Source organism: Strix aluco, chromosome 4 (assembly GCF_031877795.1).
Source record: "Strix aluco isolate bStrAlu1 chromosome 4, bStrAlu1.hap1, whole genome shotgun sequence".
In the NCBI taxonomy this organism is placed as follows: Eukaryota; Metazoa; Chordata; class Aves; order Strigiformes; family Strigidae; genus Strix; species Strix aluco.
In genome coordinates this window covers 90,846,478-90,871,093 of record NC_133934.1, presented here as the reverse complement: position 1 = coordinate 90,871,093, position 24,616 = coordinate 90,846,478, and the positions used below count along the sequence as shown (strand labels likewise).

The 24,616-nt window shown below is 40.0% G+C and overlaps 1 protein-coding gene across 2 annotated transcripts in view; it reads left to right on the top strand.

Annotated features, from left to right (window-relative positions):
• LOC141923298 (cytosolic phospholipase A2 epsilon-like) overlaps positions 1-24,616 on the top strand; it is a 28,989-nt gene extending 4,373 nt beyond the window's left edge. Inside the window, exons 3-22 of one of the 2 annotated variants that reach the window (XM_074824181.1) lie at positions 1,689-1,772; positions 4,428-4,500; positions 5,295-5,431; positions 6,684-6,815; positions 9,826-9,866; positions 10,316-10,358; positions 11,096-11,159; positions 11,735-11,901; positions 12,043-12,135; positions 12,502-12,539; positions 13,677-13,812; positions 15,247-15,383; positions 16,996-17,218; positions 17,888-18,002; positions 19,018-19,155; positions 19,644-19,751; positions 20,220-20,411; positions 20,945-21,111; positions 21,911-22,091; positions 23,250-24,616. In XM_074824181.1, the coding sequence (XP_074680282.1) occupies positions 4,473-4,500; positions 5,295-5,431; positions 6,684-6,815; positions 9,826-9,866; positions 10,316-10,358; positions 11,096-11,159; positions 11,735-11,901; positions 12,043-12,135; positions 12,502-12,539; positions 13,677-13,812; positions 15,247-15,383; positions 16,996-17,218; positions 17,888-18,002; positions 19,018-19,155; positions 19,644-19,751; positions 20,220-20,411; positions 20,945-21,111; positions 21,911-22,091; positions 23,250-23,479 (2,370 nt within the window). In that variant the 5' untranslated portion in view covers positions 1,689-1,772; positions 4,428-4,472 and the 3' untranslated portion in view covers positions 23,480-24,616. Of the gene's footprint in view, positions 1-716; positions 1,773-4,427; positions 4,501-5,294; positions 5,432-6,683; positions 6,816-9,825; positions 9,867-10,315; positions 10,359-11,095; positions 11,160-11,734; positions 11,902-12,042; positions 12,136-12,501; positions 12,540-13,676; positions 13,813-15,246; positions 15,384-16,995; positions 17,219-17,887; positions 18,003-19,017; positions 19,156-19,643; positions 19,752-20,219; positions 20,412-20,944; positions 21,112-21,910; positions 22,092-23,249 lie in introns of those variants that run through there. The other variant, XM_074824183.1, reaches the window with a different exon arrangement.

Here is a 24,616-nt window from a genome sequence, read left to right as displayed (position 1 = left end):
ATCATATAATCAAAGTGAAATAAATCTCTATTGTAATAAAACTGCTCCACAAAATAAAAAACCAACCCAACAAAAAACCTGTAGCTGGGAACTCATCACACTTTTTTTGCATGAATGACAGTACAACCTAAAGCAGGAACTGTTACATATTCAATGTCTGAGTCTATGAAAGACCAGACTAATTACAATGATCATTTGAAACTTGATCTAAGGCAGCTCTCCTCTACAGGACAGTTTGAATAGTCAGATCCTTTTATTAGAAATGGTTGAAAGTCAGATTTCTTTTTTACATAAGAAGTCCTGCTGCTTCAAAAAGGGGTTTTCTGACTTAAAAACTTGGGAATTCTAAAAAATAAACTGTTTTAAAAAAAACTTATTTTAACTGCAGTTTCTCACTAATAACAGATGGTTTTAGTGATTTTTAAAATGTTTAATGCAATAGCTGGCTTCTGTCATTTTAGTAATAGTATTAGGTACTTCTGTTATTATGTATTGAGTGCTATTACAGAAAATAATGTGAAATTATTCTAAAATTAAAAAGAAATCAAACTTGATTTTGACATGAATGCTTAAAAATTTTGGAAAAAAAATCATATGTAGCTATTTGTGTTAAAGCTTATATGGGTTTCTAACATAGTTTAATTGAAAGCCGTACTTTCACTAAAAAACGTTTCATTAACAGAAACTCCTGCTGGCGATGCTTACCCTGTAACATCCTTTATGTGACAGAAATAAGAGAGAAGAAAAGCTACAAGATGTTTTTTTTAACTATTTACTGCTGCCCATGAGAGCCAGCCTCCACGTTGTGGCTGTAATTTGTGGCGAACTTGGTGAAAACCCTTGCAGTTGCGCATCTGGCTGGAGGAGCCGGGGGGAGCTGGAATGCTGCTGTTGGGATGTTCATATCACTCCACTTGGTGCTGCCAAAGTGCAGATAAGGATTTTAGGACTAGAGAAAATAACAGTAGATATCAGTAGTTGCAATACTTTGTTAGGTCTTCTCTAGTTTGTGAGGGTTGCAACTGCCCCAGGATATCCCTCTGTGTGTGGTTATTCAGACGTTACAGTGGTGAATAACTATTTTATTTTGGGATTAGCCTATGATAAAATGTTTGACCCATCTCCTCCTTTCCCCCGTAAATCACTGTGGTGTTAAAAAAAAAAAAAAAATCTTCCTGTGACACAGAACAAGTGCATAATTTGTGCTTTTGAAATCAGTGGGAGGTGGAGCTATGAGTCAATCTATACAACTCTTCTTCCCTGCCTCTGTTGGAAAATAGTGTGGTCCAGGAGCACCTGCCAGCTGCGAGACATACAGACTGGACCATTATAGTGTTGCGTTTTATGAAACAGAGATACTAATGGGATCATCAGCCTATTCACCTTTGGTAAGAGAAAATCAGCACTGGGGCAGGAGGATCTGTTTGACTGTCTTGGGTGAGATTCATCAAAAGCAAATACTTGGGTATTTTGATCCTTAGATGTCAAACAGATCTGCAGTGGGCAGATTTATTAGTAAAAGCAGCAGATAGATGATCTTGGTGAGATGGAGATGTATCCCATCATAAGGAGGAGAAATGGTAGGACCCCCTGCTAGTGTTATGGTGAATCTGATTAGAAACTGAAAACTAAGAATTGTTGGCTGCTAGGTTTTGTCACTGGCCCCTCTCTTGGCTCCTTGTCCCCAGGATCGGTTCATCCGAGCAAACCCGCACAGGAAGATTGGAATCAGGAGGAGGAATCATGAGAGACCGCACAGCGCTGAAGATGAGGTACTGTACAGAGGGCAGCTTCTGGGTTGCAGGGAGAGGGCTGTGGGGTATGAACAGTGGCAGTGGCCGTGCTACCTGCAGTCTTCCATCAGCCTTTCCCCTCTCTCCCTCAGCTTAACTGTTACTATGAGAGGTGGTATTTTTTTAACAGTTAGTTAGGGGAATATTTGTTTCTACTGTGAGTGTGGTCTCTAGAGTGGAAAACATTCACTATGACTTAGGGGTTGGGAAGGTGAGGAAGATGATGAACTTGTGGTTTTGGATGCTGGGCAAGGAACCGGGAGAGCTGGATTTTAGTCTTGATTTTACTGTGACATCACTATATGACAGTAGTCGTACCTCATAACACCCAAGGCTCAGTCTTCTAATTGTTTATGGAGGCAGATCAGCAGATAAAATGATTATTCAGTGTCTGCCACTTAAAATAATTCTGAATGCTAATTTTTATGAAACTGAAAGGTGTTGGAAGGTGCTGAATATGGTACATACTGGATATGTAACCAAGTATTCCTTTTTCTGAGTAATGTCTGGTTGAAATTATATTAATGATAACTTAAAAAAAATTAAAAATTATATGATGTTTGTGTTTTTCCCCTGAGTTTCCTGAATTTGCTCCCTAGCTGTATTCAGTGCAGAAGCATGAGGCTCTCTGCTAGATATGGGAGAGCAGTGAACTCACTATCTGCTAGCACTATGGAATAGTATTTGGTTTTGTGTTTGCATATTTTCTTTGTATTTCAGCCATCTCATGAATAAGTTTTCTCCAAAATCCTGAATACAGATGGTACTAAAGCTGAGGATGAAAAATTAATCCTCTGTATCTGGGCTAAAAAGTTGAGCTTTCAACAATTTGGATCATCTACTCCTGTCGTTCTATCTCCAGAAACATTGCTGTGAAAAATTCTGCTGAGGTTGATGGGTTTCTTCCTAACCTACTGCTTTTGTTCAAATGGCATTTTCTGAGAGAAAACTACTGGGTTGGGAATTTTTCTAGTGGGCTGTAAATATCATCTAGCCTGGTGACTTACTGCTTTTTAGATGGTTAATCTGCTCCTGTCAGGACACTGACATATCAAAATAAGAGGTACACAAGGAGGATCTAAGGAGACAGTTTCTCAGAAATCATGATGCTTTCAAGATTTAATTGCTTCTTTCTAATTTAATTAATGGAGCTACTGTTTCTGTATGTAGTATTTTACTTCTGATATTTTTCAAGACTCTCTTGTTTTTCCTGTAACAAGTATAGGGTTTCTGTAGTTGTGATGGGGAGGGGAGGGAGAAAACAAAAAATGGAGGAGGTTGCAGATCCTTCAAGCTATTCCCCTGTAGAGCCCTACACTGTGGGATGTCAATGCATTGCTATACCTTGGTGCGTCTCCTTGGTAAATCAATCGGGTCAACCTAGTGTTTTTCCATGTGAATGTATTTTTAAAATAATTTATTATGCAGAAGTCCTGAATAAGCCAGGACATTCTGAATCACCTGTCTGCTTTTTTTTGGGGTTTTTTTTTGGTGTATATGCATTCATATGCAATTATAACTTTTATTCTTGCTTCTTTGTATTTAATTGCATAATCTAACACACTGGCAATTTTACTGTCATCCTATCAAATCTGTAATTCGGTTTGTGTTTGCAACTTTCTATTTTCTTAAATTGTTTAAAGATTTTTGTGATTCATGCCTTAGTCAGTTCTGACTTTCCTCCAGCTCCTGGTTTATGTACATATATCAGTTCTGCATGTTGTGGTAATGTGTTTTCATTTTGATTAATGTAGACCCTATCTATGGATGGCAGGTTATCTTTACTCAGTGTCACATAGAGCAAAAAAAAAAAGAGAATAAATACAGCTTCTGCTTTATGTCATGTCAAATTTGCACTGAAATGCTAGAGCTATGTGTGAAATGGAAGAATGCTTACCCCAAGCCTTTGGTTTCAGCCTTCCTCCTGCTGGTGTAACTTAAGAGGTCTGGAGTCCCATACTGGGCTGTTCACTTCTAGAACCATCCTTCCCTCTTTCAGTTGTTTATTTCCTTTTAAGAGCCAGGTATTTTGGTATGGTGAAGGATGTTACGGTGTTATGTATCCCACATCCAGGTTGGCCAGTAGCAGTGATATCTGGACCAGGGCATTATAAATGGAGGATATTTCTCCTGTTCTGCAGTAACAATATGTGGCAGATGGGCTGCAGTCCCTGCCAGAGGAAGGAGGGCATCCTGCGGTCCCTGAGCTGGCACACCAGGAAGTGCTGTGCTGTGCTGTAATCTGCTGCACTCAGCCTGAAATGTGAGGAGGAAACCTTGTAGTTTGAAGGCAGCTGGATTTTACAGGGGCAATTATGTAGTGACTTCTTGTGTGAAAACTATCTTGTGATATTTCTTACTATTCCCTGCATTAAAACAACCTCCAAAACCTAAAACTTTAGAGAACTTAATCTTAAACATGACTAGTTAGAAAACATAAATGGAATCTGATGTTATATGGTGTCAAATCACAAGAAAGAATCTATTTTCAGAAATGGTTTCAAATAATTAAAATGAAAACATATTCACAGCATTACTGAGAGAATGGTCTTTGCTTATGCTATAGGATAGGCTGTGTTAGTTATATCTGAGTTATTTGCTAATAATTAAGGTATCTTTCTCATTGTTCTGCAGCCAGAAGTGCCTCAGTTTTGCTGGCTGATTGTAAAAATTATAAGCATGAGAAATCTCCGCAAAGCAGATCTGTGTAAGTATCACTGATGGCATGTTTATAGGTTAGCAAGAAAATCACTATCACCTGAATTTGATGTTCTTGCACACCTGTTGCTTGGATTACATTTATGTCTCAGGTTGCTTCTTGGCTGAAGAAATTGTGTCTGTTTTCATTTTTGTTTAGACTCAATTAAAATAATTTAGAAAACAATAATAGAAATGAAATAGAACAGAAATTCTATGTTGAGGAAAAAAGTTATCCTTCCCTTCACCAGCTGCTTTTTGATATTTCCCTTTCCCCTAACTTTTCAGTGCCCCTTTATCCACACGTTGCTGGTTTCCCTTCTGAAAGGGACACCTTTGTGAAAGATACAGGAAAAATCAGTAGTTGTGTTGGGTGCTGCTGTGTTTGTGTCTTCATTGCTATATCACTGTGGATAACTTGTGCGTTACAATTAGAACCAGGTCAGAAAAATCCCCAAAACTAAGTTCTTAATTTTTTTGGAAAAGTGAAGTTTCAGGAAGTGAAGTCATATATGAATTTGCTTGAGGCCTGGCAAATATTTGAAAACAGAAGTAAAAAATGAGAAGAGCCAGAATGCTTTATTTCAGTACTGTTGAAACCAAATATTTTGGCTTTTGTTATCAAATAGAATTAGTGGTTTAAAATTGACTTTTGTTTGGAATTGACATGAATGTACATAGAAAAGTTAAATAACTCTAAACCCAGAATGTTTTCCTTCTGTCTAATGAAATATTCCCTGACTGGGCAAAAGAAATAGTAAAAAAGTACTGCTGTACTAGTTATGCATCCTTTTGTTAACACAGTGAGCCGAACTGATTGCTACGTCAAGCTGTGGCTGCCAACAGCTTCATGTCGAGAAGCCCGGACAAGAACTGTACACAACTGCAGAAACCCTGTCTGGAATGAAACTTTTCAGTTCATGATACAAAATGAAGTAAAGGTAGGATCTGCACCTGTGATAGTGAGCAGATGCTTTCTAAAGGGGACGTCACCTGCTGCTGCAGACTCTTTGAGAGCCTTCAGGCTCACATGGAGGCTTGAGCTCAGTTATGCTGAGAAATAGGATGGTAACAGAAAGATACAGAAAGCATCAGAGACAGCATGAGAGATGCTGTTTCCTACGAGCAAGTAAATATGCAAGCCTTGCTATGGATTCTCTGGTGCCCTGACTGATCTCTGTCATCTTCTAAGCATTAGAACCCCATGAATTGGATGGGAGGTTTTATAAACTCTTTAGAGGTTTAGTTATATTTTCTTCTATGCAACTGTGAAGGCATTTTTGCTGTTTTACCAGGAGCTTGTAACACCTGCTTTATAAAGTAAGTGATGCTGTTTGTAAATTATAAGAGGTACCATAACTTAATGCCATTTTCTAAAAATTTTAAAATATCTTTTAATACTTAACTATTTCATCCCAAAACAGGCATATTTTCAAAAGCCTATTAGGCTATAAGAAAGCAAACTGTATGTCTGACTTAGTCATGGTTCTATTGTAAGTCTATCCCATGCTTTGAGTGTAAACTCATAGTGTTATGGATCATCTGGGATAAAGTTGAATGCTTCTTTCTGTCCCAGAGCAGTTGTAAAAAAACTGTTTAAAATGTCTGTAGAGTTAGCAGAAATAGATTATCAGAGTGTGAGTGATACAAGGTCTAGAGACGGGGTCAGCTTCCTGTGGCTTAATAGTGTTGCATCTTCTCATGCTGCCATGGGTAGTCCAAGCACTGAGGGATTGCAAGGGGTATCACTACACTTTACATCTTGTTAAAGAGTTTGTTAATGTGCTTTACTTTCCATTTGTAAAGGGCTGAGAGTTTGCTTTCTGTTATTACTTTCTGCTGATATGGCAAAATTTCTTGAGATAGTAGTTTTGAATCTGGAAAGAATCTGATGAACAGCAAGTGTAATCTCTATTCTGTCCAGTGCATATTACCATCATGCACATCACTTATGCTGCCTTTCTTTTGAGCTCTTTGTTCATGGCCAAAGCTGATGATTTACCTCTTCTAGGGTTCATCCCTGACTTTGCAGTCTGAGCCACAGGGGCTCTGAACTGAGCTCCACACTGTGCAGGAGTCTGTCAACATGGAACAATGCGAGGGCTGCATGCTGCTGACTCTGGACAGACCTTCCTTTTGGGCTCAGTAGTCCCAGAATACAGCATTTACATCCTTCTCTTCCTGTTTCCTCAGAACATCCTGGAGCTGACAGTCTGCGATGAGGATACTTTTACACCAGATGACCAGCTTCTGACTGTTCACTTTGATGTAGCTAAAATTCAGCCTGGGGAAAAAGTTCACCTGAATTTTGAGTTGAATCCAGAGGTGAGAAATGAAAAGATGAATGAAATTAAATGGATAGATAAAATAATACTCTTGATCAGAATTTTGTCCCAAGTTACTATCTATATTAAACAGAGTTGTTCTCACACACAAAGACTTTGTTAAAAGGACCTTATTAAAGCAAAAAGTTAAATGCTCAGGGTTTAGGAGTGGTCAGAAACAGTCACCCCTCTGTTGGGATTGCAATTAGATGCAAAACTGCTTTCCTATTCTGAATTTTTTTGAGATTTCAAAAATGTCAGAAAAAAATAGAGAAAGCAGGAGTCACAAATGAAGAAGCTGATGGTTAGAGATCTTGTCGCTGTTGTAGGAGACTGACAGAGAAGGGATGGGAACAAACCTGGCCCCCTTTCCAGGCAGCTGCCCAGACCCTTTGGCCAGTAGCTCACTAGGGGTACCTCCTCTCAGCTTCACCGGGGGTTTTGTTCTGTGCTTTCAGGCAATATGCGTGGTAAATGATTATATATTCTCATGAAAATATCTCCATTTTTTTCCTCCTTCTGATAAAGAACTCTTATTCTTTTTTAAAATTGTCAGCAAGTCTGTTTATGATCTTTTGTTACAGGGTTACAGATTTCTTTTAGAGGGGCTGAGCCAGCACAGAATATGGATAGGGCTTAATGCATGAGAAGTTCCTCAGTATTTTATTCTTTTCTTCTACGTCAGTGTGTGACCTAGGACTTTTATTTGCTGCATATGTCTCAAAGAATATTGTGTTTCATTGTATTAAAGAGAGGATTAAGAGTTTCTTGTGAAATGTGGGGTGGGTGAAGTTGCTGAGAGGACAGGTGGAGAAATCACACCCATCTTTCAAGAGAGCAAAATATGTACTCAGATTACTTTCCGCAAAATATAACACCTTCTCTTCTTGGAGGCTCTGTAGTAACGAGACTTCAGGGCTTTTTCACACTTCTGACAAGGGCTTGAGTTTACAGTTCCTAGGAATTGTGTGCGCTCTGTTTATTTCTAAATCACTGTTTCAGGCTGTCCAGAAAACACTCTTGCCTGTTTTTTATATTACTATTGCTTTGGAGAGTGTTTATTAACTGCTCTTCTAGAAAGCCAGTCCTTACTAGGGATTTCAATATACCTGCTCCAGATGACTACAGCCTTCTTTAGAAAAAGCCTCAAGTGACTGAGATAATTTCAGGTGTGATTCAAGCCATGAGTTTGCTCTGAAGTGTGTGCGGTGTTGGCTTAACCCATTGGCTTGGCAAGGTGGAAGTTGGGGAGATAAGACAAGGTGACCTGTGTCTCAGGAATGTTTCGGTCAAGCCATCCTTAGTCGGATCACAACTCATACTCAGGTGCCCATGAGGCATCACAGATTATGGTCTGTACATGGATTTTTACAACACTTACAGTTAATTTTTTTTAAAAAAAGTGACTTAGTAATGGAACATGCTGGGCAACCTTAATAATAGGCAGTACTGCCACCTCTACCCATAATGATTTCTTTCATATATCAAGGTATCAAAAAAGGAGGGCTGAGGAGGTGGATGGGTAATGTCAGAGCATCAGGATTGCTTCCTGCTGTGCCTCTTGCGCACTTTGTGGTCTAATACGTCTTTCCATTGCTTTGCTCCGTGTTTTTCACCCACAGAAATGTGAATGGAGCCTAATAGAAATGCAATTTGTGTGAATGTGTGTACAACAGCATAAGAAGGGTGGGAACATAAAGCAGACACAATTAGACAGATGTTACAAGCCAGGGTCTCCTGAACATTTTATGCTGTTCTTTGGACAAAGTTGGAACAGACTATCAGTGAGTTTGGATACTACAGACTGGTCACAATCTGATGCTTGATAAAGTCTGTCTTGCGCCTCTGTATGGTCACTACTTTGTAAAATCCATCCTCAGCCTTCTGTTACAAGCTGTTGCAACCACCCTAATTCTCATGAAAGAGAGACTTTGGGAGAAACAGGCAAGCAGAACCACCTGCTACTGAATTACGTGCCACAGATACAGCTCTCAGAGAAGCCACCTGAGATGTCTCGTTTACTGACATGAACTAGCAAATACAAAAATACTCACTTTTCACCTTCACTGTAGTGATGATTTTACCTTGGCAGCTATGTTATCAGACTAGGCACGGTTTTCACAGTCTCTTCACAAAGCTAAAGTATGCTGTGCAGTCAGACAGAAGGGATATTTAGCAGTAAAGGTTAGTTCTGCATATGAATGAAAAATTTTGCCATCACTTGTCAGGAAGAGATTTATATCTTCTACTAATTAGTATTTTCTTCTCTGTGGGTGATAGAGATGATCTGCGATATATGTTTTTATTGGTTATTTCCTGGATTGCCTGTGTCCCATACATACTGATCCAGCAAATGGCAAGACAAAACAAAGAGAGGCAGTGAATACAGTTATTCAGTCCCTCTTATGTTGTTGATGTGTTACTCTTCTGTTGCTGTTCCCTGCTCTTACACTGTTCCCCCTTTCTCATCTTGATTTGGCCCTTGTGAGCTCTTTCCCTCATTCCCCTTCACAGCTTCAGTCTTCTCTCTCTTCTTCCCTTCACACTGGCAATTTTCATTCTCCAAGTTGGTCTCTTCTCTCACCCTTTTTAAATGTTTAGTCACTATACTCTGCAAATTCCTTTGTTTTAACCCAGACATACTCACCACCTAGGTCCATTTATTCTCAAGTATGTTCTCCTACATAATTCACCTTTTATACCTCCTTTCCTCAGCATTGATTGACCTGTGTCTCACCCCACTAATAAATGAATAATGGGACCTTCACCCCCTATTCCATGATGCTTACTCTCCTTTTCCACTTGGGGGGACAGTGTAAATAGTAGGGTGTGGAGAGATACGAAATGAAAGGGTGGTCAAAGAAGTCTCCATTCATGTACATTATGATGCAGGGGGTGTGGGAATAGCAAAACCTTGCAAGGGAGGGGTATGCAATAATCATCAGAGCTCTATCAAAGGAGAAAGTTTATTTGTTCATTTTCCTTGAATGAAAAATGAATCTTAATTTCAGAATCAGGAAGAACTAGAAGTGGAATTTCTACTGGAAAACATGTGAGTAAAGCCTAAATGTTACGGAATTTGTCATCAGAAAACTTTGCATTTTAGAGAGAGTGGTAATACAGCATTCGAGAATTGGCTCCATGTGCCTGTGTTCAGGCATTCCATCTTGGCATGTCCTCCGTGGTTGCTTTCCTGTCCTGAATCTGGTGAAATCGCTTCTTGAGCGACAGTCTCACTTACTATTTATAGCTGAGGGTGGGTGTTTATTTTGTAATTCAGCCTAAGGAGAGATGATGCTGGTCAGGGGAGGTAAGAAAGAGGGAGTGTCCCTAGGAGCTATGGGACTGTGACCTGGCAGTGGGCACAAGAGAGAGGTGAAAGCTAGAAGTGCTGATGGCACTTGGCAGCTAGAAAAACTGAGCTCAGAGAACTATTTGCATTTAAAGGATTACTGCTCATATACCCACTTCTAAATAAACCTTTTCCTTTTTGCTTTTCAGTCCAGGTGTATCTGAGAACATCACTACTAATGGCGTACTAGTGGTAATTTTTTTTTTTATGCTTATGTTCTTATGGTAGGGTAGAACTGAAGGATGTAGTTGGAAGAACTATGCCTTTAGGTGTAGCCTTTACTATTTTTCAGATGAGACACAGGTGTGATTGTAAAGTTTTGAATTTGGTCATGCTTGTAGTGTGTTCTGTGTTGGGAGAGGCTTGGACCAGCACTCTGCCACAGTGCCAATGAGCTGCTTACAGATGAAATGGCAGTAAACTTGGGAAGGGAGTGAATCCAGTGCCACTGCAGAGTTTATTACTGAATCTCTACCTTGGAGCTGAAGGCCTTTTTCACACCATGTCCAAAGTACTGTGTGATGCTCCTGTGCTGCTACTTCCTCCTATGCAGCACTCTCTTGGGAAGTTTCAGCTTCATCCCAAAGGTATTACAGTCCCACCTGTCCAGTTGTTCTGCAGAATTGTAGGTATCCTTCAGCTCGCTCTTCTGTAGACAAAAGTTAAAGCATGGCCTAGATGAGGAGAAAAGATTCTTGTGTTAATTGTTTGGGATTGAATGGTATTTAATGGGACAGATCACCAGCTACCTTAGCTCCCTTGACCACAGTATTGCTTGTGTGATTTATACAAGAAAATCAGCCTCTCCAATTTCTTCGTGTTCACAGGACATCATGGCCAAGCCTGGTGTTTCTACAGGACCCCTAGATCCTCAGTGAGGATCCTGCACTGTTTCTGTGATGGGTGATTTTATTGCTTATCTCTTCTAGTCTCGTGAAGTTTCCTGTTTGGAAGTACATGTGAATGAAACAAAAATGAAGAGCCCTTACAAAAGTGAGGTTATTGATTTAAATAACTTGTTGCTGCTTTTTGTGATATGGGAGGTGCAGCTGAATCTAGACAAATATTTGATCTGTTTTAGTCTCTGTATCAGGGCTGCTTGGGGATTGAGGTGTTTCCGGAATGATCTACTTGCTGGGGATGGTGTGACTATGTAGCTTAAGAGAAACTGCGGAGGTGGCTGAGAAATGTTTCAGAAACATCACTGCAGTGTGATGGAATGGAAATACCAGTGATAAGAACAGAAAGTAAAAGAGGAGAAACACAACTATTGGGAGGGGAAAGACTATGGTGGAAACTCAAGGGGTGTGAATGCTGCTAGTGGCATCCACTGATCTAATACATGCTCTCTGTTGCTTGGCAGGGGAGAAGTTGCAATGCTGCACCGGCCTTCTGGTGGTTATTCAGTCTGGCCCTTGCTCACACTGGTTATGGGGGAGGAAAAACATTGTGGCCCAAATTAATGTTGACTGCACTAAGGCTTAAACTTTACTTGGGGCATTTTTATTTGTTATTTTTCAGGGCTAGATGAAGTTAATGTTTTTCTGCGGTTTGCTTCTTTTTCTTAGGGAGAGATTTCACGTTCACAGTGAAAGGATCCTATGAAGAAACCCAGGATGTTTCCATAGGTCCTCGCTGCAGACGGGGAAGTGGTGAAACCACCGTGTTCCACTATGTCAAGCACAGTCAACCCAGACTGCATATGACACGGCCAAAGGAGCACTTTTTCTGTGGTGTATGTTTTGCTTGTGGATGGTGATAACAGCTAAAGTAACTTTTGGGAGAAGCAGGATGAATTAGCCTTTCTCCCATAGATTTGTACCTATGGGTTGTAAATAATTTTCTCCTTAACAATTTTTTTCCCATTTTAATTCAGCATGGCTCAGCTAGGAGGGAAATGGATGTAAGTAGTCCCCTGGCTGTGCCTCTCCATTCTCTGGACTTGGGAAAGAAAGTGACTGTGGTGAGAGTGAGTAACCTTTGACAGCATTTGGAATTATTTCAACAAGTGTAAGCTATATCTATGTAATACTCAGTTCATTATTAGTTTTGTTATTAAAAGAGTACTAGCTGAGTTATATGTATGTTCAGCTCTGCATACACTGAAAGTATAACTATTATTCAGGGGAAAAAGTAGCCTATTCAGAATTTCTGATTGCTTTAAAAGTATTTTAAAAGCAGGATCATACTGATGATTGTGTGCAGAAGGCCTGAGAAGAGACCAAAGATTTATCATTAGACTATATATCTGAATAATTGCTAATACTGTAAAACTTGGTTTTGCAAACTTTCAATTCTAATTAAAATTTATGGTGCTTTCATTCTTGATTCTCAGGGTGAATCTTATGAGGTGTCTGTGAAGGAAAAAGACAGGTAAATCTTTTATTTCTTTTGGCTATCTCCTGTCCTTGTCCCTGAAAGGAGGCTACAGCTTAAATTAGCTCATTTCAAAAGCAGGAATAAAGATTGTAATTGATTAAAGAAAACGAAAATATGGGGAAGGGCTAATAAAGTTATACATGTTTTTAAATTGTCAGTAAGAGTTCAGCATGGAATAGGTGGTAGGTAGTCATGGGTTATAACCAGTCATAGTATTATTCCTAATGTTGATTCTTCCTAATTTTGATGCTTAAGAATCTCTCTGTCTCATAACCTTTATCGATAATACATACACGTTTATGTGTAACACCTTTCTAACATGTGTCTAACACCATTAAGCATTTACGAGTCCTCTGTAGGTCGTTTTTCAATGAAACAAGTGGACAGTAATTTATGGACTGGCTTGCAGTGATTTTCGAAGGGCAACATTACCCCCTACTGATTAGTTAGATACATTGCAAGCACTAATTGCAGACATGATAAATCAGAGGTTTTTACTGAATATTAATTATGGGTCACAGAAGGGACAAAATAACCTTTTGCTGAAAACCCCCTGAAACAGTAGCCCTGTGAAAATAGAAGTTATAGAATTAATGATGCACATGATGTTTGTAATCATGTAAGGGATACACTTAAGAGACTTCTTCTGACTCAAGTATTTACAGCACACGTTCTTACTAGAGATAAGCCTAACACGATATTAGGGACATTTTGCCTAAAGTGTGTTAAGTTTAAGTGACTGCTTGGACCCCCTCTGCTCTTCAGGAAACACATACATAGCAAGACAACATGAAGACGTGTCCAAATTTCAGAGCTCGAAGTGAAACAGCTTGAATTCATTTATGTTCCTTGTTTTTCATCAGCAGAGAATTTGATTCATTTAACTTCCTCATGATTGCTTGAAATAGTTCAGGACATGATTCTGGTCTAAAATCTCCACAGGAAGACAGAAATACAGGGCCTGTGATATCCATATACCTGCTTTCATTTGCATAGGGCAATATTCATGTGCATGGAAGTATCCTTTCTTTAAACTGGTTTATTTTTGTTGATGGTTTTGCTTGATGTCTCAAGCAGTGGCTCTAGAAATGGCTTTATACTTAATGTGTCTTGTTCATTCTTATGCTCTAGTTGCAAGAGTTTAGATATGCGGTTGGGGTTTGATCTGTGCACAGAGGAGCAGGATTTCATTTGTAAAAGGAAGAAGGTGGTTGCTGCTGCCCTGAAAAATGTTCTTCATCTAGATGAAGACCTGCAGGAGGATGAGGTATGTGGTACAGCATCTTGGGAACTTAAAGTATTCTGTCCCTCCCACTTTGAATGAAGTGGATGTGAGGTACTTGCATGACTACCCATATAGCTCTTCCACATCTTCTAGAATAAAATGTATAGGCCAGATTGTCACTTGCACCTAAGGCCATATCCAGGAATTTTTGGCACAGAGGATCAAAGAGGAACTGTCAGGAGGTCAGTTATAGCTCCTTTATTCTCTGCCAGCCTCCATCCTCACTCAGGGGCACCCAAAGAACGAATTTGTTGAGATTAATGTATGCATAGCCAAGTTTGGTGAAATTTGGTTGCTTGGACTGAGACCATTTCTCCTCAGTTTGGCACCTCTCCCCTTCTCTGCTGCTACACAAGGCTCACAGAGGAAGGCTGTGACTCTGACCACACAGGTACATCAACATCCGTCTTGTGTGGTTTTTGGTGTGTTACCTCTTGCCTTCTCCTCTCCTGGGGATCCCTGGACTCAGAGGTAGCTGCTTTGTTACTGGAGGACAGTAATGGGCCTGTTACGGGGCTGTGGTGCTTGCAGCAAGAGTCAGGGAGACATTTTCTTCTGCAACTGGAAGAATGTGCCTGTGTGGGATTTCCTCCACTGCTCTGTTTGGCTGCCAACACACCCATCCCTTGATGCTGTGTGCAGGACAGCATTTGTCAACCAAGTCAAAGTGCTCATGAACTTAAAAAACAAGTAGAATAGGACTTGTTATTGTTAAATGAGAATAAATGGTTATTGAGTCCTATTGATTAAAAAACAAAGAACAACCCCCCGAAGTAGATGGTAAATACAATGAAGACAAGATTAATGGTAATGGCAAGATATGTTCCTAAAACTGAATAAATATGTTGTCTCAGTTTTTGTTAAGTGCTACCTATGGGGCAAAGGAAGGATGGCTAACAGAACTGCTGCATGCCTGACGAAAGTAAGACCAAATTACATATAGCATTGATGTCAGGGAGGTGGGAGGTAATCTGGGTAATGAAGAGGATGTTAAAATAAATCTGTAGGTTTGGCACCATCTGCCTGGAGAATAGTAAATGTTGTATATAAACTTAGAGGAAACAAAAATGATGCTTTTCTCCTCTGACCTCCGTTATACTCAGGATTTTAAAATGTGTTTTGAGGGAAAGACGTGAGGAAAAATGAAAAACATCCAGAAAAGACTCTTTACAAATCTGAAAATAGATTATGCCATACAAGAGCCGTGTTTACAGCTTCTGACTTACCAGAGCATCACTTATCAGAAAGATGCTTTCAGCACACGCCAAGTCCCACCAAAGCATACACAACTCAAACACACTGCCATGAAGAGGGTGAATTGAATCCAAACGTACCCGAATCAGGGTGTATCTGCATACCCATCACTCTCTGTTTTGTCTCGTGATGAATGACTCTGTGCCTTTTTGTGTTGAGCAGGTGCCAGTGGTGGCAGTCGTGACCACCGCAGGGGGAATACGGTCCATGACAGCTATGTTTGGCAGCCTTCTGGCTCTCCAGGAATTAGGTGTTTTGGACTGTGTTTCATACATCAGTGGTTTATCTGCCACAACATGGTAAGAAGGGTTGAGCTTGTGCTTGCTGTTTGTGTTAGCAGAGTGATAACCTGGTGAAGCATATTGCCTTGCAGATGAATTTTATTCAGCATGATGCTGGGACCTGGCTTTCTGTTGGTGCTCACCCATTTCATGGTACCACTTAGTGCTGTAGCTCTTCTTTCTTCTAGCTACAAGAAACAAATTGAGTGAGAACTATTGTATTTCTGTAATTGCACTGAAGTGTTTATAGAAACTAAAAGAAAAGAGCACAAGCCAGGATGGTTTACTTACGTCTCCCTGCAGTTCGGTGTAGGTGACAAACCCACCCGTAGCTGTTCTGTGGTTCATATACGTGCCTTTCTGCCATGCCATACATTATGGGTTCTCCTGGGGGCTGGACTTGTCTCTGTCATAAACTCAGCATCTGGCACAGAGAATGGGTGGGAAATGTGGTTATTTTTTGGTGAAAATTCTGTATGACTCGGTTCCATTTCTCATTTCCCAGTTACCTGGCAGAAAAGATTTCTCTGTTAAGATAGGGGGTAGAGATGTCTTAGTGTTTCACTTGGAATGAAAAGTGGTTATTTATGGCTAGCTACAATGGACTGAATAGGGCCTGGTAGGCCAAAAAGCTGGCATTTCCTTGGGAATGTAAGAAATAGGGATTGCTTCCTGGGGAAGAAGTAAACCTTTTGATTGCCAGTGCAGGCGAATGAGATATTAATCACAAGTCAGAGAAGATGCTGCAGATGTGCAAGAGAAGAAATGCAGCTGGAGTCCTGGGGACTAGAATATCTGAAAAAGATGCAGACCAGATCCCCAAGTGTGCTTGAGAGCAATGAGGAAATGAAAGTAGGGAAATACTGTTTTCCCTTCCCTTGTATGTCTCGTGGGTTATCTAGTTGCATGTAACGCTTCAGAAATTCTCTTGTAATATTTGGCTCAAGTCTTACGCAGCTCTGAAAAGGAGAATTTAAAAGAAAAGCCTTGAGAAACACAGAGTGTCATCCACACAATGTTGACTGCCCTGCATGACTAGCAGGGGTCTCGGGCTTTAAAACGTTTTGGCTCTGGAGGGCTGCTCTAAAAAGACACACGAGAGAACTAGAACAAGTGGGGTGGGGATGCGAAGGGATGACTGGAATCTGCTCAAACTTTGGGAACTGAAATCTCAGGCAGACTGGCCCTGTGTGTGCCAAGAGGCTGCGTGCTCAAGGTGAGGAGCTCTTGCACTTGTCCAGGGCAATGTTTGCTGCTAAACTCCTGCTTAATGTTTCACACAGCATCTGAAACAGCTGAGGGAACTGGCCTCAGACAGAAGCTGTGGCTTGAACCTGGACAATCGAAGGGTAATTCCAGTAAAAGCTGTGTTAAGTTATGGGTGTTACTTTATTATTTTTCTGATTCTGAGAAGAAACAAGATAGGATGATTTTGAATGTATCCCTGCAGCAAAAATATAATTTTATAGTCTAAATTCTGCCTGAGCTTTGAACTGCTCTTCCAAGGTAAAAGTGGAAGGGTGAGAGCCTCTTGAATCCTGAAACAAAATACTTATGTGGGGTGTAAGCCCATGAATTGTCATGTACCCAGTGATGAACCACGGTATGTTGGTATGTTTCATTTTACCAGGACCATGGCAAAGTTATATGAAGATGCAAATTGGTCACAGAAGGATCTCAGGGAGCCAGCTGGTGATATCAGGAAACATGTGATCAAGAGCAAGCTGCAGTGTTTCTCATTGGATCATATGAAATACTATGAAAAGGAGCTTTGTGAAAGAAAGCAAGAGGGGCACAAGCTGTCCTTTACAGATTTATGGGGACTCTTCATTGATTGTATGTTACATCATCAGGTATTATATATCCATCACTTATTCCAGAGGATTTCTAACTTTTCATGTCTAAAGTTCTGGTTTCAGTTATAGGAAAGGCTCTCAAAACTTCTGAGGGGTCTTTCCTTGGCTTTTTAGAAGAAAAATAACACAGTAAGCCTAAAGTGTAAACATCTAGGGGAAATGTCTGAGCATGTAAAAAGTCAAGGTGTTAATGGAACTGATTTTCATCTTTAATTTCAGATCAAATGAGCATTTTAGTAACATATAGAGGAGAGGTGGCTCTGACAGAGCTAAGTTCAGGCATAGCAATATATAGCCATGCCAGCAAACAAAGCTGTATTGAATGAAATGGGCCCTGGTAGACTTTTATCTGCAGTACCTCCAAGGTAGCTAAATATCTTTATCTTTCCTAAAGCAAATCATATCCTAGTGACTGCACAGACAAGTTTCTCACATTTTTGCTCTATCACCCATTCCAAAATTCCCAGAAGCATCAGTGATAATGCTTTGGCGAAGGTTGTTGATGGATAACATGTGAACACGTTTGAGTGGTCAAACACCTGAAGTACACAGAACAAAATCTGCTGAGGTTTAGGAGATGTTTCATTGTTAGACCATGCTTAGATACCATATTAAGGCCATGCATTGTGTTCATCTTTTACAATGACTTCTGCTCTTTATAAACAGGGAAGTACTCACAAACTCTCTGATCAACAACTGGCAGTAAATCAGGGGCAGAATCCGCTGCCCATATACCTGTCCCTCAATGTCAAGGATGACTTTAGCACTTTGGATTTTAAAGGTAATGATGATTATGCATACTTCTAGAAATGTAAGGAGTTTCCTTTTAATGCCAGCTGAATGCCAAAAGCTTTTACTGTAAGTCCAAGATAATAAATAATTTAAATATTTTTTTTTTCCCTGTCTTCACATTTGGGTTTGGACTTGGGTGAAAAACATGCATCCTAATGGTAGGGAGATACCTGTGCAAAGACACTGCCCTGTGAGGAGTGGAGATGCCTTTTGCTGGCAGCCTTGAGAGCCACCACTGCTGTTTGTTCTCTCTCTCATACCTACCTATTCCTCCCAGCCTCTTTCAGCTGCTGGGGTTCCTGCCCAGGCAGCAGTAGTCCAGGAGAGCTCTGAAGAGCTGGGGGAGGAGGGCAAGAAAGGGGGAGAGGGGGAGATGTGGAGAGGGGTGGGAGCAGAAGGCAGCTCCCAGCAAGCAGAGAGGGATCTGAGGAGGGGCAGCGCTCTGTGCCCGGATCAGTGAAGCTGATTACTATTTCCACGGTGTTTTCTGGCCCAAACGAAGCAGGAGGTCCTACAACTGAATGTGATCATCTGCTTCTTGACACAGTCTGCAGTCCCAGTGTGTTCAGCCAAGATTTGGGTGGGTTTTGGTCAGTTTTTTTAGCTTCACAAGGCAGTGATTATTAGAGTCTAAGAATGAATGGTAGCTAGTGTCATTGCTGACTCAGAAGAACTAAAAGCACCACATCTTGTGCAGGGCCTTAGCAATCGGTGGTTTTCCAGCCCCAGTTTTTGCTTCCTGGTACAGAAATGGACCTGAACTCCCAGTTGAATGGATTTTCCCAGTGTTAGTGGAGGAGGTAAATTTAGCTGTTGCATTCACCAATCTAACATGCAATACATTGAAGGGCACCTGTTTGTTTCAAAACATGGTGGTTTGAACTGTCTGTCACCAACATGCTGAAGCTACAGGCCTTGTTCTTTCAGCTTTTGATTCTCTGAGCTGTTATTTTAACATGTGTTCAGATGCCTGCAGTAAGTTCTTCTTGATGCCTTATTTGCAGAGTGGGTGGAGTTCACACCTTACGAGGTGGGTTTCCTGAAATATGGGGCCTTTGTTCGTTCAGAGGATTTTGGTAGTGAGTTCTTCATGGGCCACCTGATGAAGAAGATCCCAGAGTCCCGCATCTGCTTCTTGGAAGGTGATTTACTATCCCAGAAAACTTCACTTGTATAACCACATAGTTGGCTATGCAGAATTGGCACCTAATAACTACTTGTCTGCAAGTAGCAATGCTAGTGTACCAGTATCTGGTGCAATTTAAATATCAAACGAACCAGCAAAAAGTGACAAAAGAAGAAGCAAATTCTTGAGACAAATACAATTAATTTGCTGAACTTCTTAGGTTAGACCAAAACAGAACACACACATTAGAAATGAATTTCTGAAGTATTTAAAAATCACAGTCTGAATTTTATAAATAGTCAGGTATCTAAAATGGCCTAGTCATAAGCCAGACATTATGTGGAATGGCATGGCCTTTGATATTCATATTAAAATTAATAATATTTTGTGACTAAAACAGTGATAACTTAACAACCACAGGGACTGAATCTAAGTAGGTTGCCATAGCTGTGCTCTAAAAATTTTAAGCAGTGTTAAGTATAGCTTTTTTTTTTAACTTTCAAGGCACATGGAGTAATATATTTTCCCAGAATTTTATGGATGCTCTCTACCTCTCGGGTCATTCAGACAGCTTCTGGCACAGATGGACCAGAGACACTGAGCATGACATTGGTTAGTTACTTGGATTACTCTTCATTTGCATCTACATTGTCTTCACACCTCTCTGAAATGTGAAACCTGACATTTGGTAAAGAATTTGGTTTTGTATCCTATTTCTGGCTTAGGGGACACCAAGCCTTTGGGAATGAAGGAAAAACAGGAGAGAAACAGTCATGCTGGAAAACAGGAAAAAACATTGTGCTGCTCGCTATGCCAACATCCCTGGGGGGTTTTGTTAGTCACGAGAGGGTTACCATGAGTCCTTTGGGGAGGGAGAGGGCAGGCAGGTAACAACAAGGCAATGCTCTGACACTGAAACCCACCCCTGCCCAGAACAGTCTGCATGTTGGTGTGTGTGCTCCATCACAGATGAGGCCATGGTGTCTTGACTGCCCAGCCCCTTTTTCTTTGTTATTATAACTATCAGAGAAACACTCTAAACAAATGCAGACATATACCCTCTTCTCATTTGTCCTACAGAGGAACACCCTTCTCTGCCCAGGAAGCCTCATGAACAGACAACTTCCTTATCCATTCCCAAAGGTTACCTTTCCACTACTCTTCGAGAAATGATGACCGGACGGCCAGTGGTTTCAACTTACCATAATTTCCTCAAGGGCTTGCAGCTACATAACAAGTATTTAGAGAATGAGAGCTTTTGCATGTGGAAAGGTAATAGTAAGTTATTTTAGATGCATCTTTGAAGGTGATTTGAGTGCTGATACTTGCTGAGGACAAAAATTTGATAAGCTTTAGCATAAAGGCAAATTTTGATTACTATTATTTGATTAATATGTCTGTGGAGTTAGTTTTGCTGAGCCCCAGGTGATTTACTGCTGGACTTGTTTTCTGCCTTGGAGAAGCCACAGCAGGCTTGCTTGAATTCTGTTCTTCCTAGGAAAAGCCGCAAAAGAATGACTTACAGCTTCCACTGAAGCTAAATAGCCACAAATTTACATGAGTTGAAAAAGCAGCTTAATATATGACTTTGAATGAAGCTGAGTCTCAGAACTGCTCCTTCTTACTGATCTCAGAGTTGAACCGTAGATGCTAAAATTGTGTCAAAGACAAATATTTAACCGTGGGCTTTGTGTCAAAGACTAATGTAAGTGTGGGCTGTCTTTTCTTTCTTGTTATGCTGATTTTGAAAAAAATGGACTTGTTCCCGAAGTAATTAATTGATAATGTAAGTTTTTGACTTTCAGACACAGTGCTGGATTCTTCTCCCAATCAGCTGAATGAAATGGGTGACTACCTCAAGCTGGTAGATACAGCTTTCTTCATCAACACCAGCTGCCCACCCATTCTGAGACCAGAGAGGAAAGTGGATGTCATTTTGCACTTAAATTACAGCGGGGGATCACAGACTCTGGTGATGTTTTGAAATAGTGATTCTTTATCTGTATGACTCCAGCAGCTGAATTACCACATTTCTCTTTTTTTCAGAAAATCGTCTGGCTTTTATTAAGTTAAATGATCGTATCAGTGTTACTATTCAACACCATGACCATAATGTCCCTGTCTTTATTGGGGCTATTTTTGGCAGCTTTCTGGGACACACACCTGGACACAGACATATAAAAGATTACCCATTCTGTGTATCTGTGCGGATTTGTCATTGTGGTACCAAGTTCCTCAGTAGTTAGTTAAGTAACATTTACGATGTTACGATTAGTTAATACATAATTCTACTATTTTTGAATGAAAATTTGGACTTTTATGTTTGACTCTTGGTGTTGGCTAAACAAAAACCTGACTGAAACTTATGCTATGTTTGAAGAAACATTAAGGGGTGTATATGATTGAAATTTATGTGATTTATTTGTAGGAGGACATGAAGACATTGTTAGATGTACTGAATGCAAACACTCAAGAACCTGTGATCTGAGATACCATGTGTAATCAAAATTTCCTGATCCAAATCCTCTATTGTGCCCACTAAATCACAAAAATATCTGAATTCTGTATAAATTTCAGAAATCAGTAATATTGCTGTAAAAATGTACAGTGTTAGCAAATTGACCAAATTTTTATTACCTAAGGTATATTAAAATCAAGAGGGTATGCTTGTTCCAGTGCCTGGTTAGCCTTATTTGTAAACATATAAATATGGCTTGGTAGCCTTATTTCAACCTCTGTTTGTGTTGCAACTCTTCTCTTTGTTGAACCAGCCACTGGACCTATTCTCAGAGTACTGTTTGGAGCATGGGATCCCATTTCCCAGCACGGAGCTGAGCCAGGAAGACCGGGAACACCTGAAGGAATGCTATGTGTTTGAGGACAACTTAGAGGCACCAATCTTGGCCTATTTCCCACTGGTGTGTGATACATTCCAAAAATACAAGGCACCAAGTAAGTTCACAGCATTAATCAATCATTTTTTGAGGTTGTCACATCGTTTACCCACTGAATTTGTTCCCCTTCTAAAACAAGAGACTGGCAAGCTTCTCAGTTGGCTAAATTATCATATTCCCAGTCCTGTTGTGATGGTTATAGTGTTGGCCAACTAATCAGGGACTGAACTGAAGAGTTTCAAAATTAAAAGCATGAATAGCTGTAGCTTGAGGCAAAACCCCTTATCTGGCATCTGGGACAGTTTGTGTTCCTTTGATAATGAAGGACAGGGGGCAGCTATTAAGTTATATCCACTGGTAGCTAACACTGTCACTTAACAGTCTTGTAATGAGATACTACGTTTCCTTTGTTAATAAAGATAGAATCCTCTCATTACTTTGTTTACATGAAAAAAGAAATTGAGAATAGAAAGTGCTGAAAACATATAATGAAGCAAAGGGTTTAGCAGGGTAACAGGCTGCTTTGATATCTGTCATTTTTGAAAAGTTGCCAGATTATTTTCTTTAGTTCAGCAATAGAATAAAGAGTGATTTGTTTGTTTCATCAGAAAAACTACTTGGCAAATTCAGTTTCCGTTTACAAATACTTTTACATGCATCAACTCTGATTTTCTTGTTGCTAATTTAGTATGATCCAGGACACTTTCCTCAAAAACTGAACAAAAATCCAGGTACTAACTTACTGGAAAAGATTTCTTGTAGTTCATCATCATATTTGTCCTGCTGCATGTGCTTAAAATCTCAGCCACCTGAGAGGGAGAATTACCAATCCAGGAGCTTCCTGGTGTCATTTTCTACCAGTTGGTAGATAAGGAGCTGTCATCTCAGTACCCAGTGGAAAAGTTCAAATAACAAAATTCCAAATCTACAAAAGTGAAATACTCTGATGGAAAACTTTAATTTAGAGAGGAAAGCATTTTGCATGGAAAAGTTGTTCTTCCAGTCAGTTCTGGGTCAGCTGTGACTGTACTCAGGGAGTGAAATAGTGGATTTTTAGTGCAGCAGATGTAGCATCTATACAGTAATTAAATTTTGAACTATTTTCCTGAGAGAACCGAGTTTCCTGTGGCTGTTACTGTGTGTTTTTCTTTGCCTGGTAGGAGTCTTCCACCTCAGTAACACTGATGTGTTGAACTTTGCTATGTTCTTACTTCAGATGTGGAGCGCAGTCCCGCAGAGATGGAGCAGGGAAGGGTAGATGTGTCCAACTGTATTGCTCCCTATGGCACTGGTCTACTTACATATACTGAAGAGAATTTCAACAAGTTGCTGAACCTCTGCAGCTACAACATCCTGAATAATAAATGTTTAATTCTTCAGGCTTTGCGAACTGCAGTGGAACGGAAGAAGCGATTTAAAAACTGTTTGTCACCTCAGTCATCTTAAACTCTCTTAAAGTTTATTTTGATGAATCTCATCAGGAGGAGATATACAAATGTTTTGGTAATAGAATAATAAATATTCAGGGAACATGAATCCATACAGAATGAACATGGAAGTTAGCTTGTTAAAAAAGAAAATTATGTGTTTTATTCAATACTGTGTGTGAGGATTAGTGCTGGTTCTGTCATTAAAGTCATTGGCAAATTATGATTACTTTAAAAATTTCTCTTCACTGTTTTAGGGAATGGAAAGGCAGTTGTAGAGCTGTCGGGTCCTATTTAGATATACAGCCATATAATCATGAGACTTCAACCTCACAAAAGTCTGTGCCAGACTTGGATGCAAATCTTGGTGGTATGTGGTCTTTGAACCAGGGATCAAAGCAAGGATCAAGAAAAGCCTCGCCTTGTTCACAGATCTCTGCTTGTGACTGCACGGAGTAAACCATATACCAAAAATGTTTGCACCAGGAGAAAGAAGACTGATAATTGAAGAATGTAACTGCACATGATGTCTTCTGTTTTCTTAGTATCCATCTGTTAGGCAGAAGTCTGAGCTTCAGTGAATTTATCTGCCTGGCTGTCATTGCACTGAGTCTGCACTTTTGATGGGCTACTCCAGACTGATCAACACATCCTGATTTTTCTGCCAATGGCCTGATAAAAATCATCTGACTGCATCCATTTTTGCTGAACTCTCTGAACTATTGCCTAACAAATAGATTTTGCAGCTGAGGATAGCAGTTAAGGTTTCAAATCCTACGCTGGAAAAACAGATTTAATAGCCTAGCCTATGGTCATAAGCATGTCTTCATTTATTAATCTGTTGTGAGCTCACAGGTGCTTGTGATGGCAACAATATTTGTGATAACCAACTCTGACTTCTGCAGTGTTACGATGGTCAGTGTATATAGTTGCTGCTACAGTTTTATTCCCACAGCTATCCAAAACACAGACAGAGGAGTATTCATGAGATTTTCATATTCATTTGAGATAAATGTTTGTTTAAGAAAATATATTTAACTGGTTATTCTTAGATCATATTTTCTCCTGTATATATCAATATACATACAGTGTAATAGTTACCTTTCAAATACTAAGTACCTGTGCATAATCATATTAAAGACTCTCATAGTTGCAA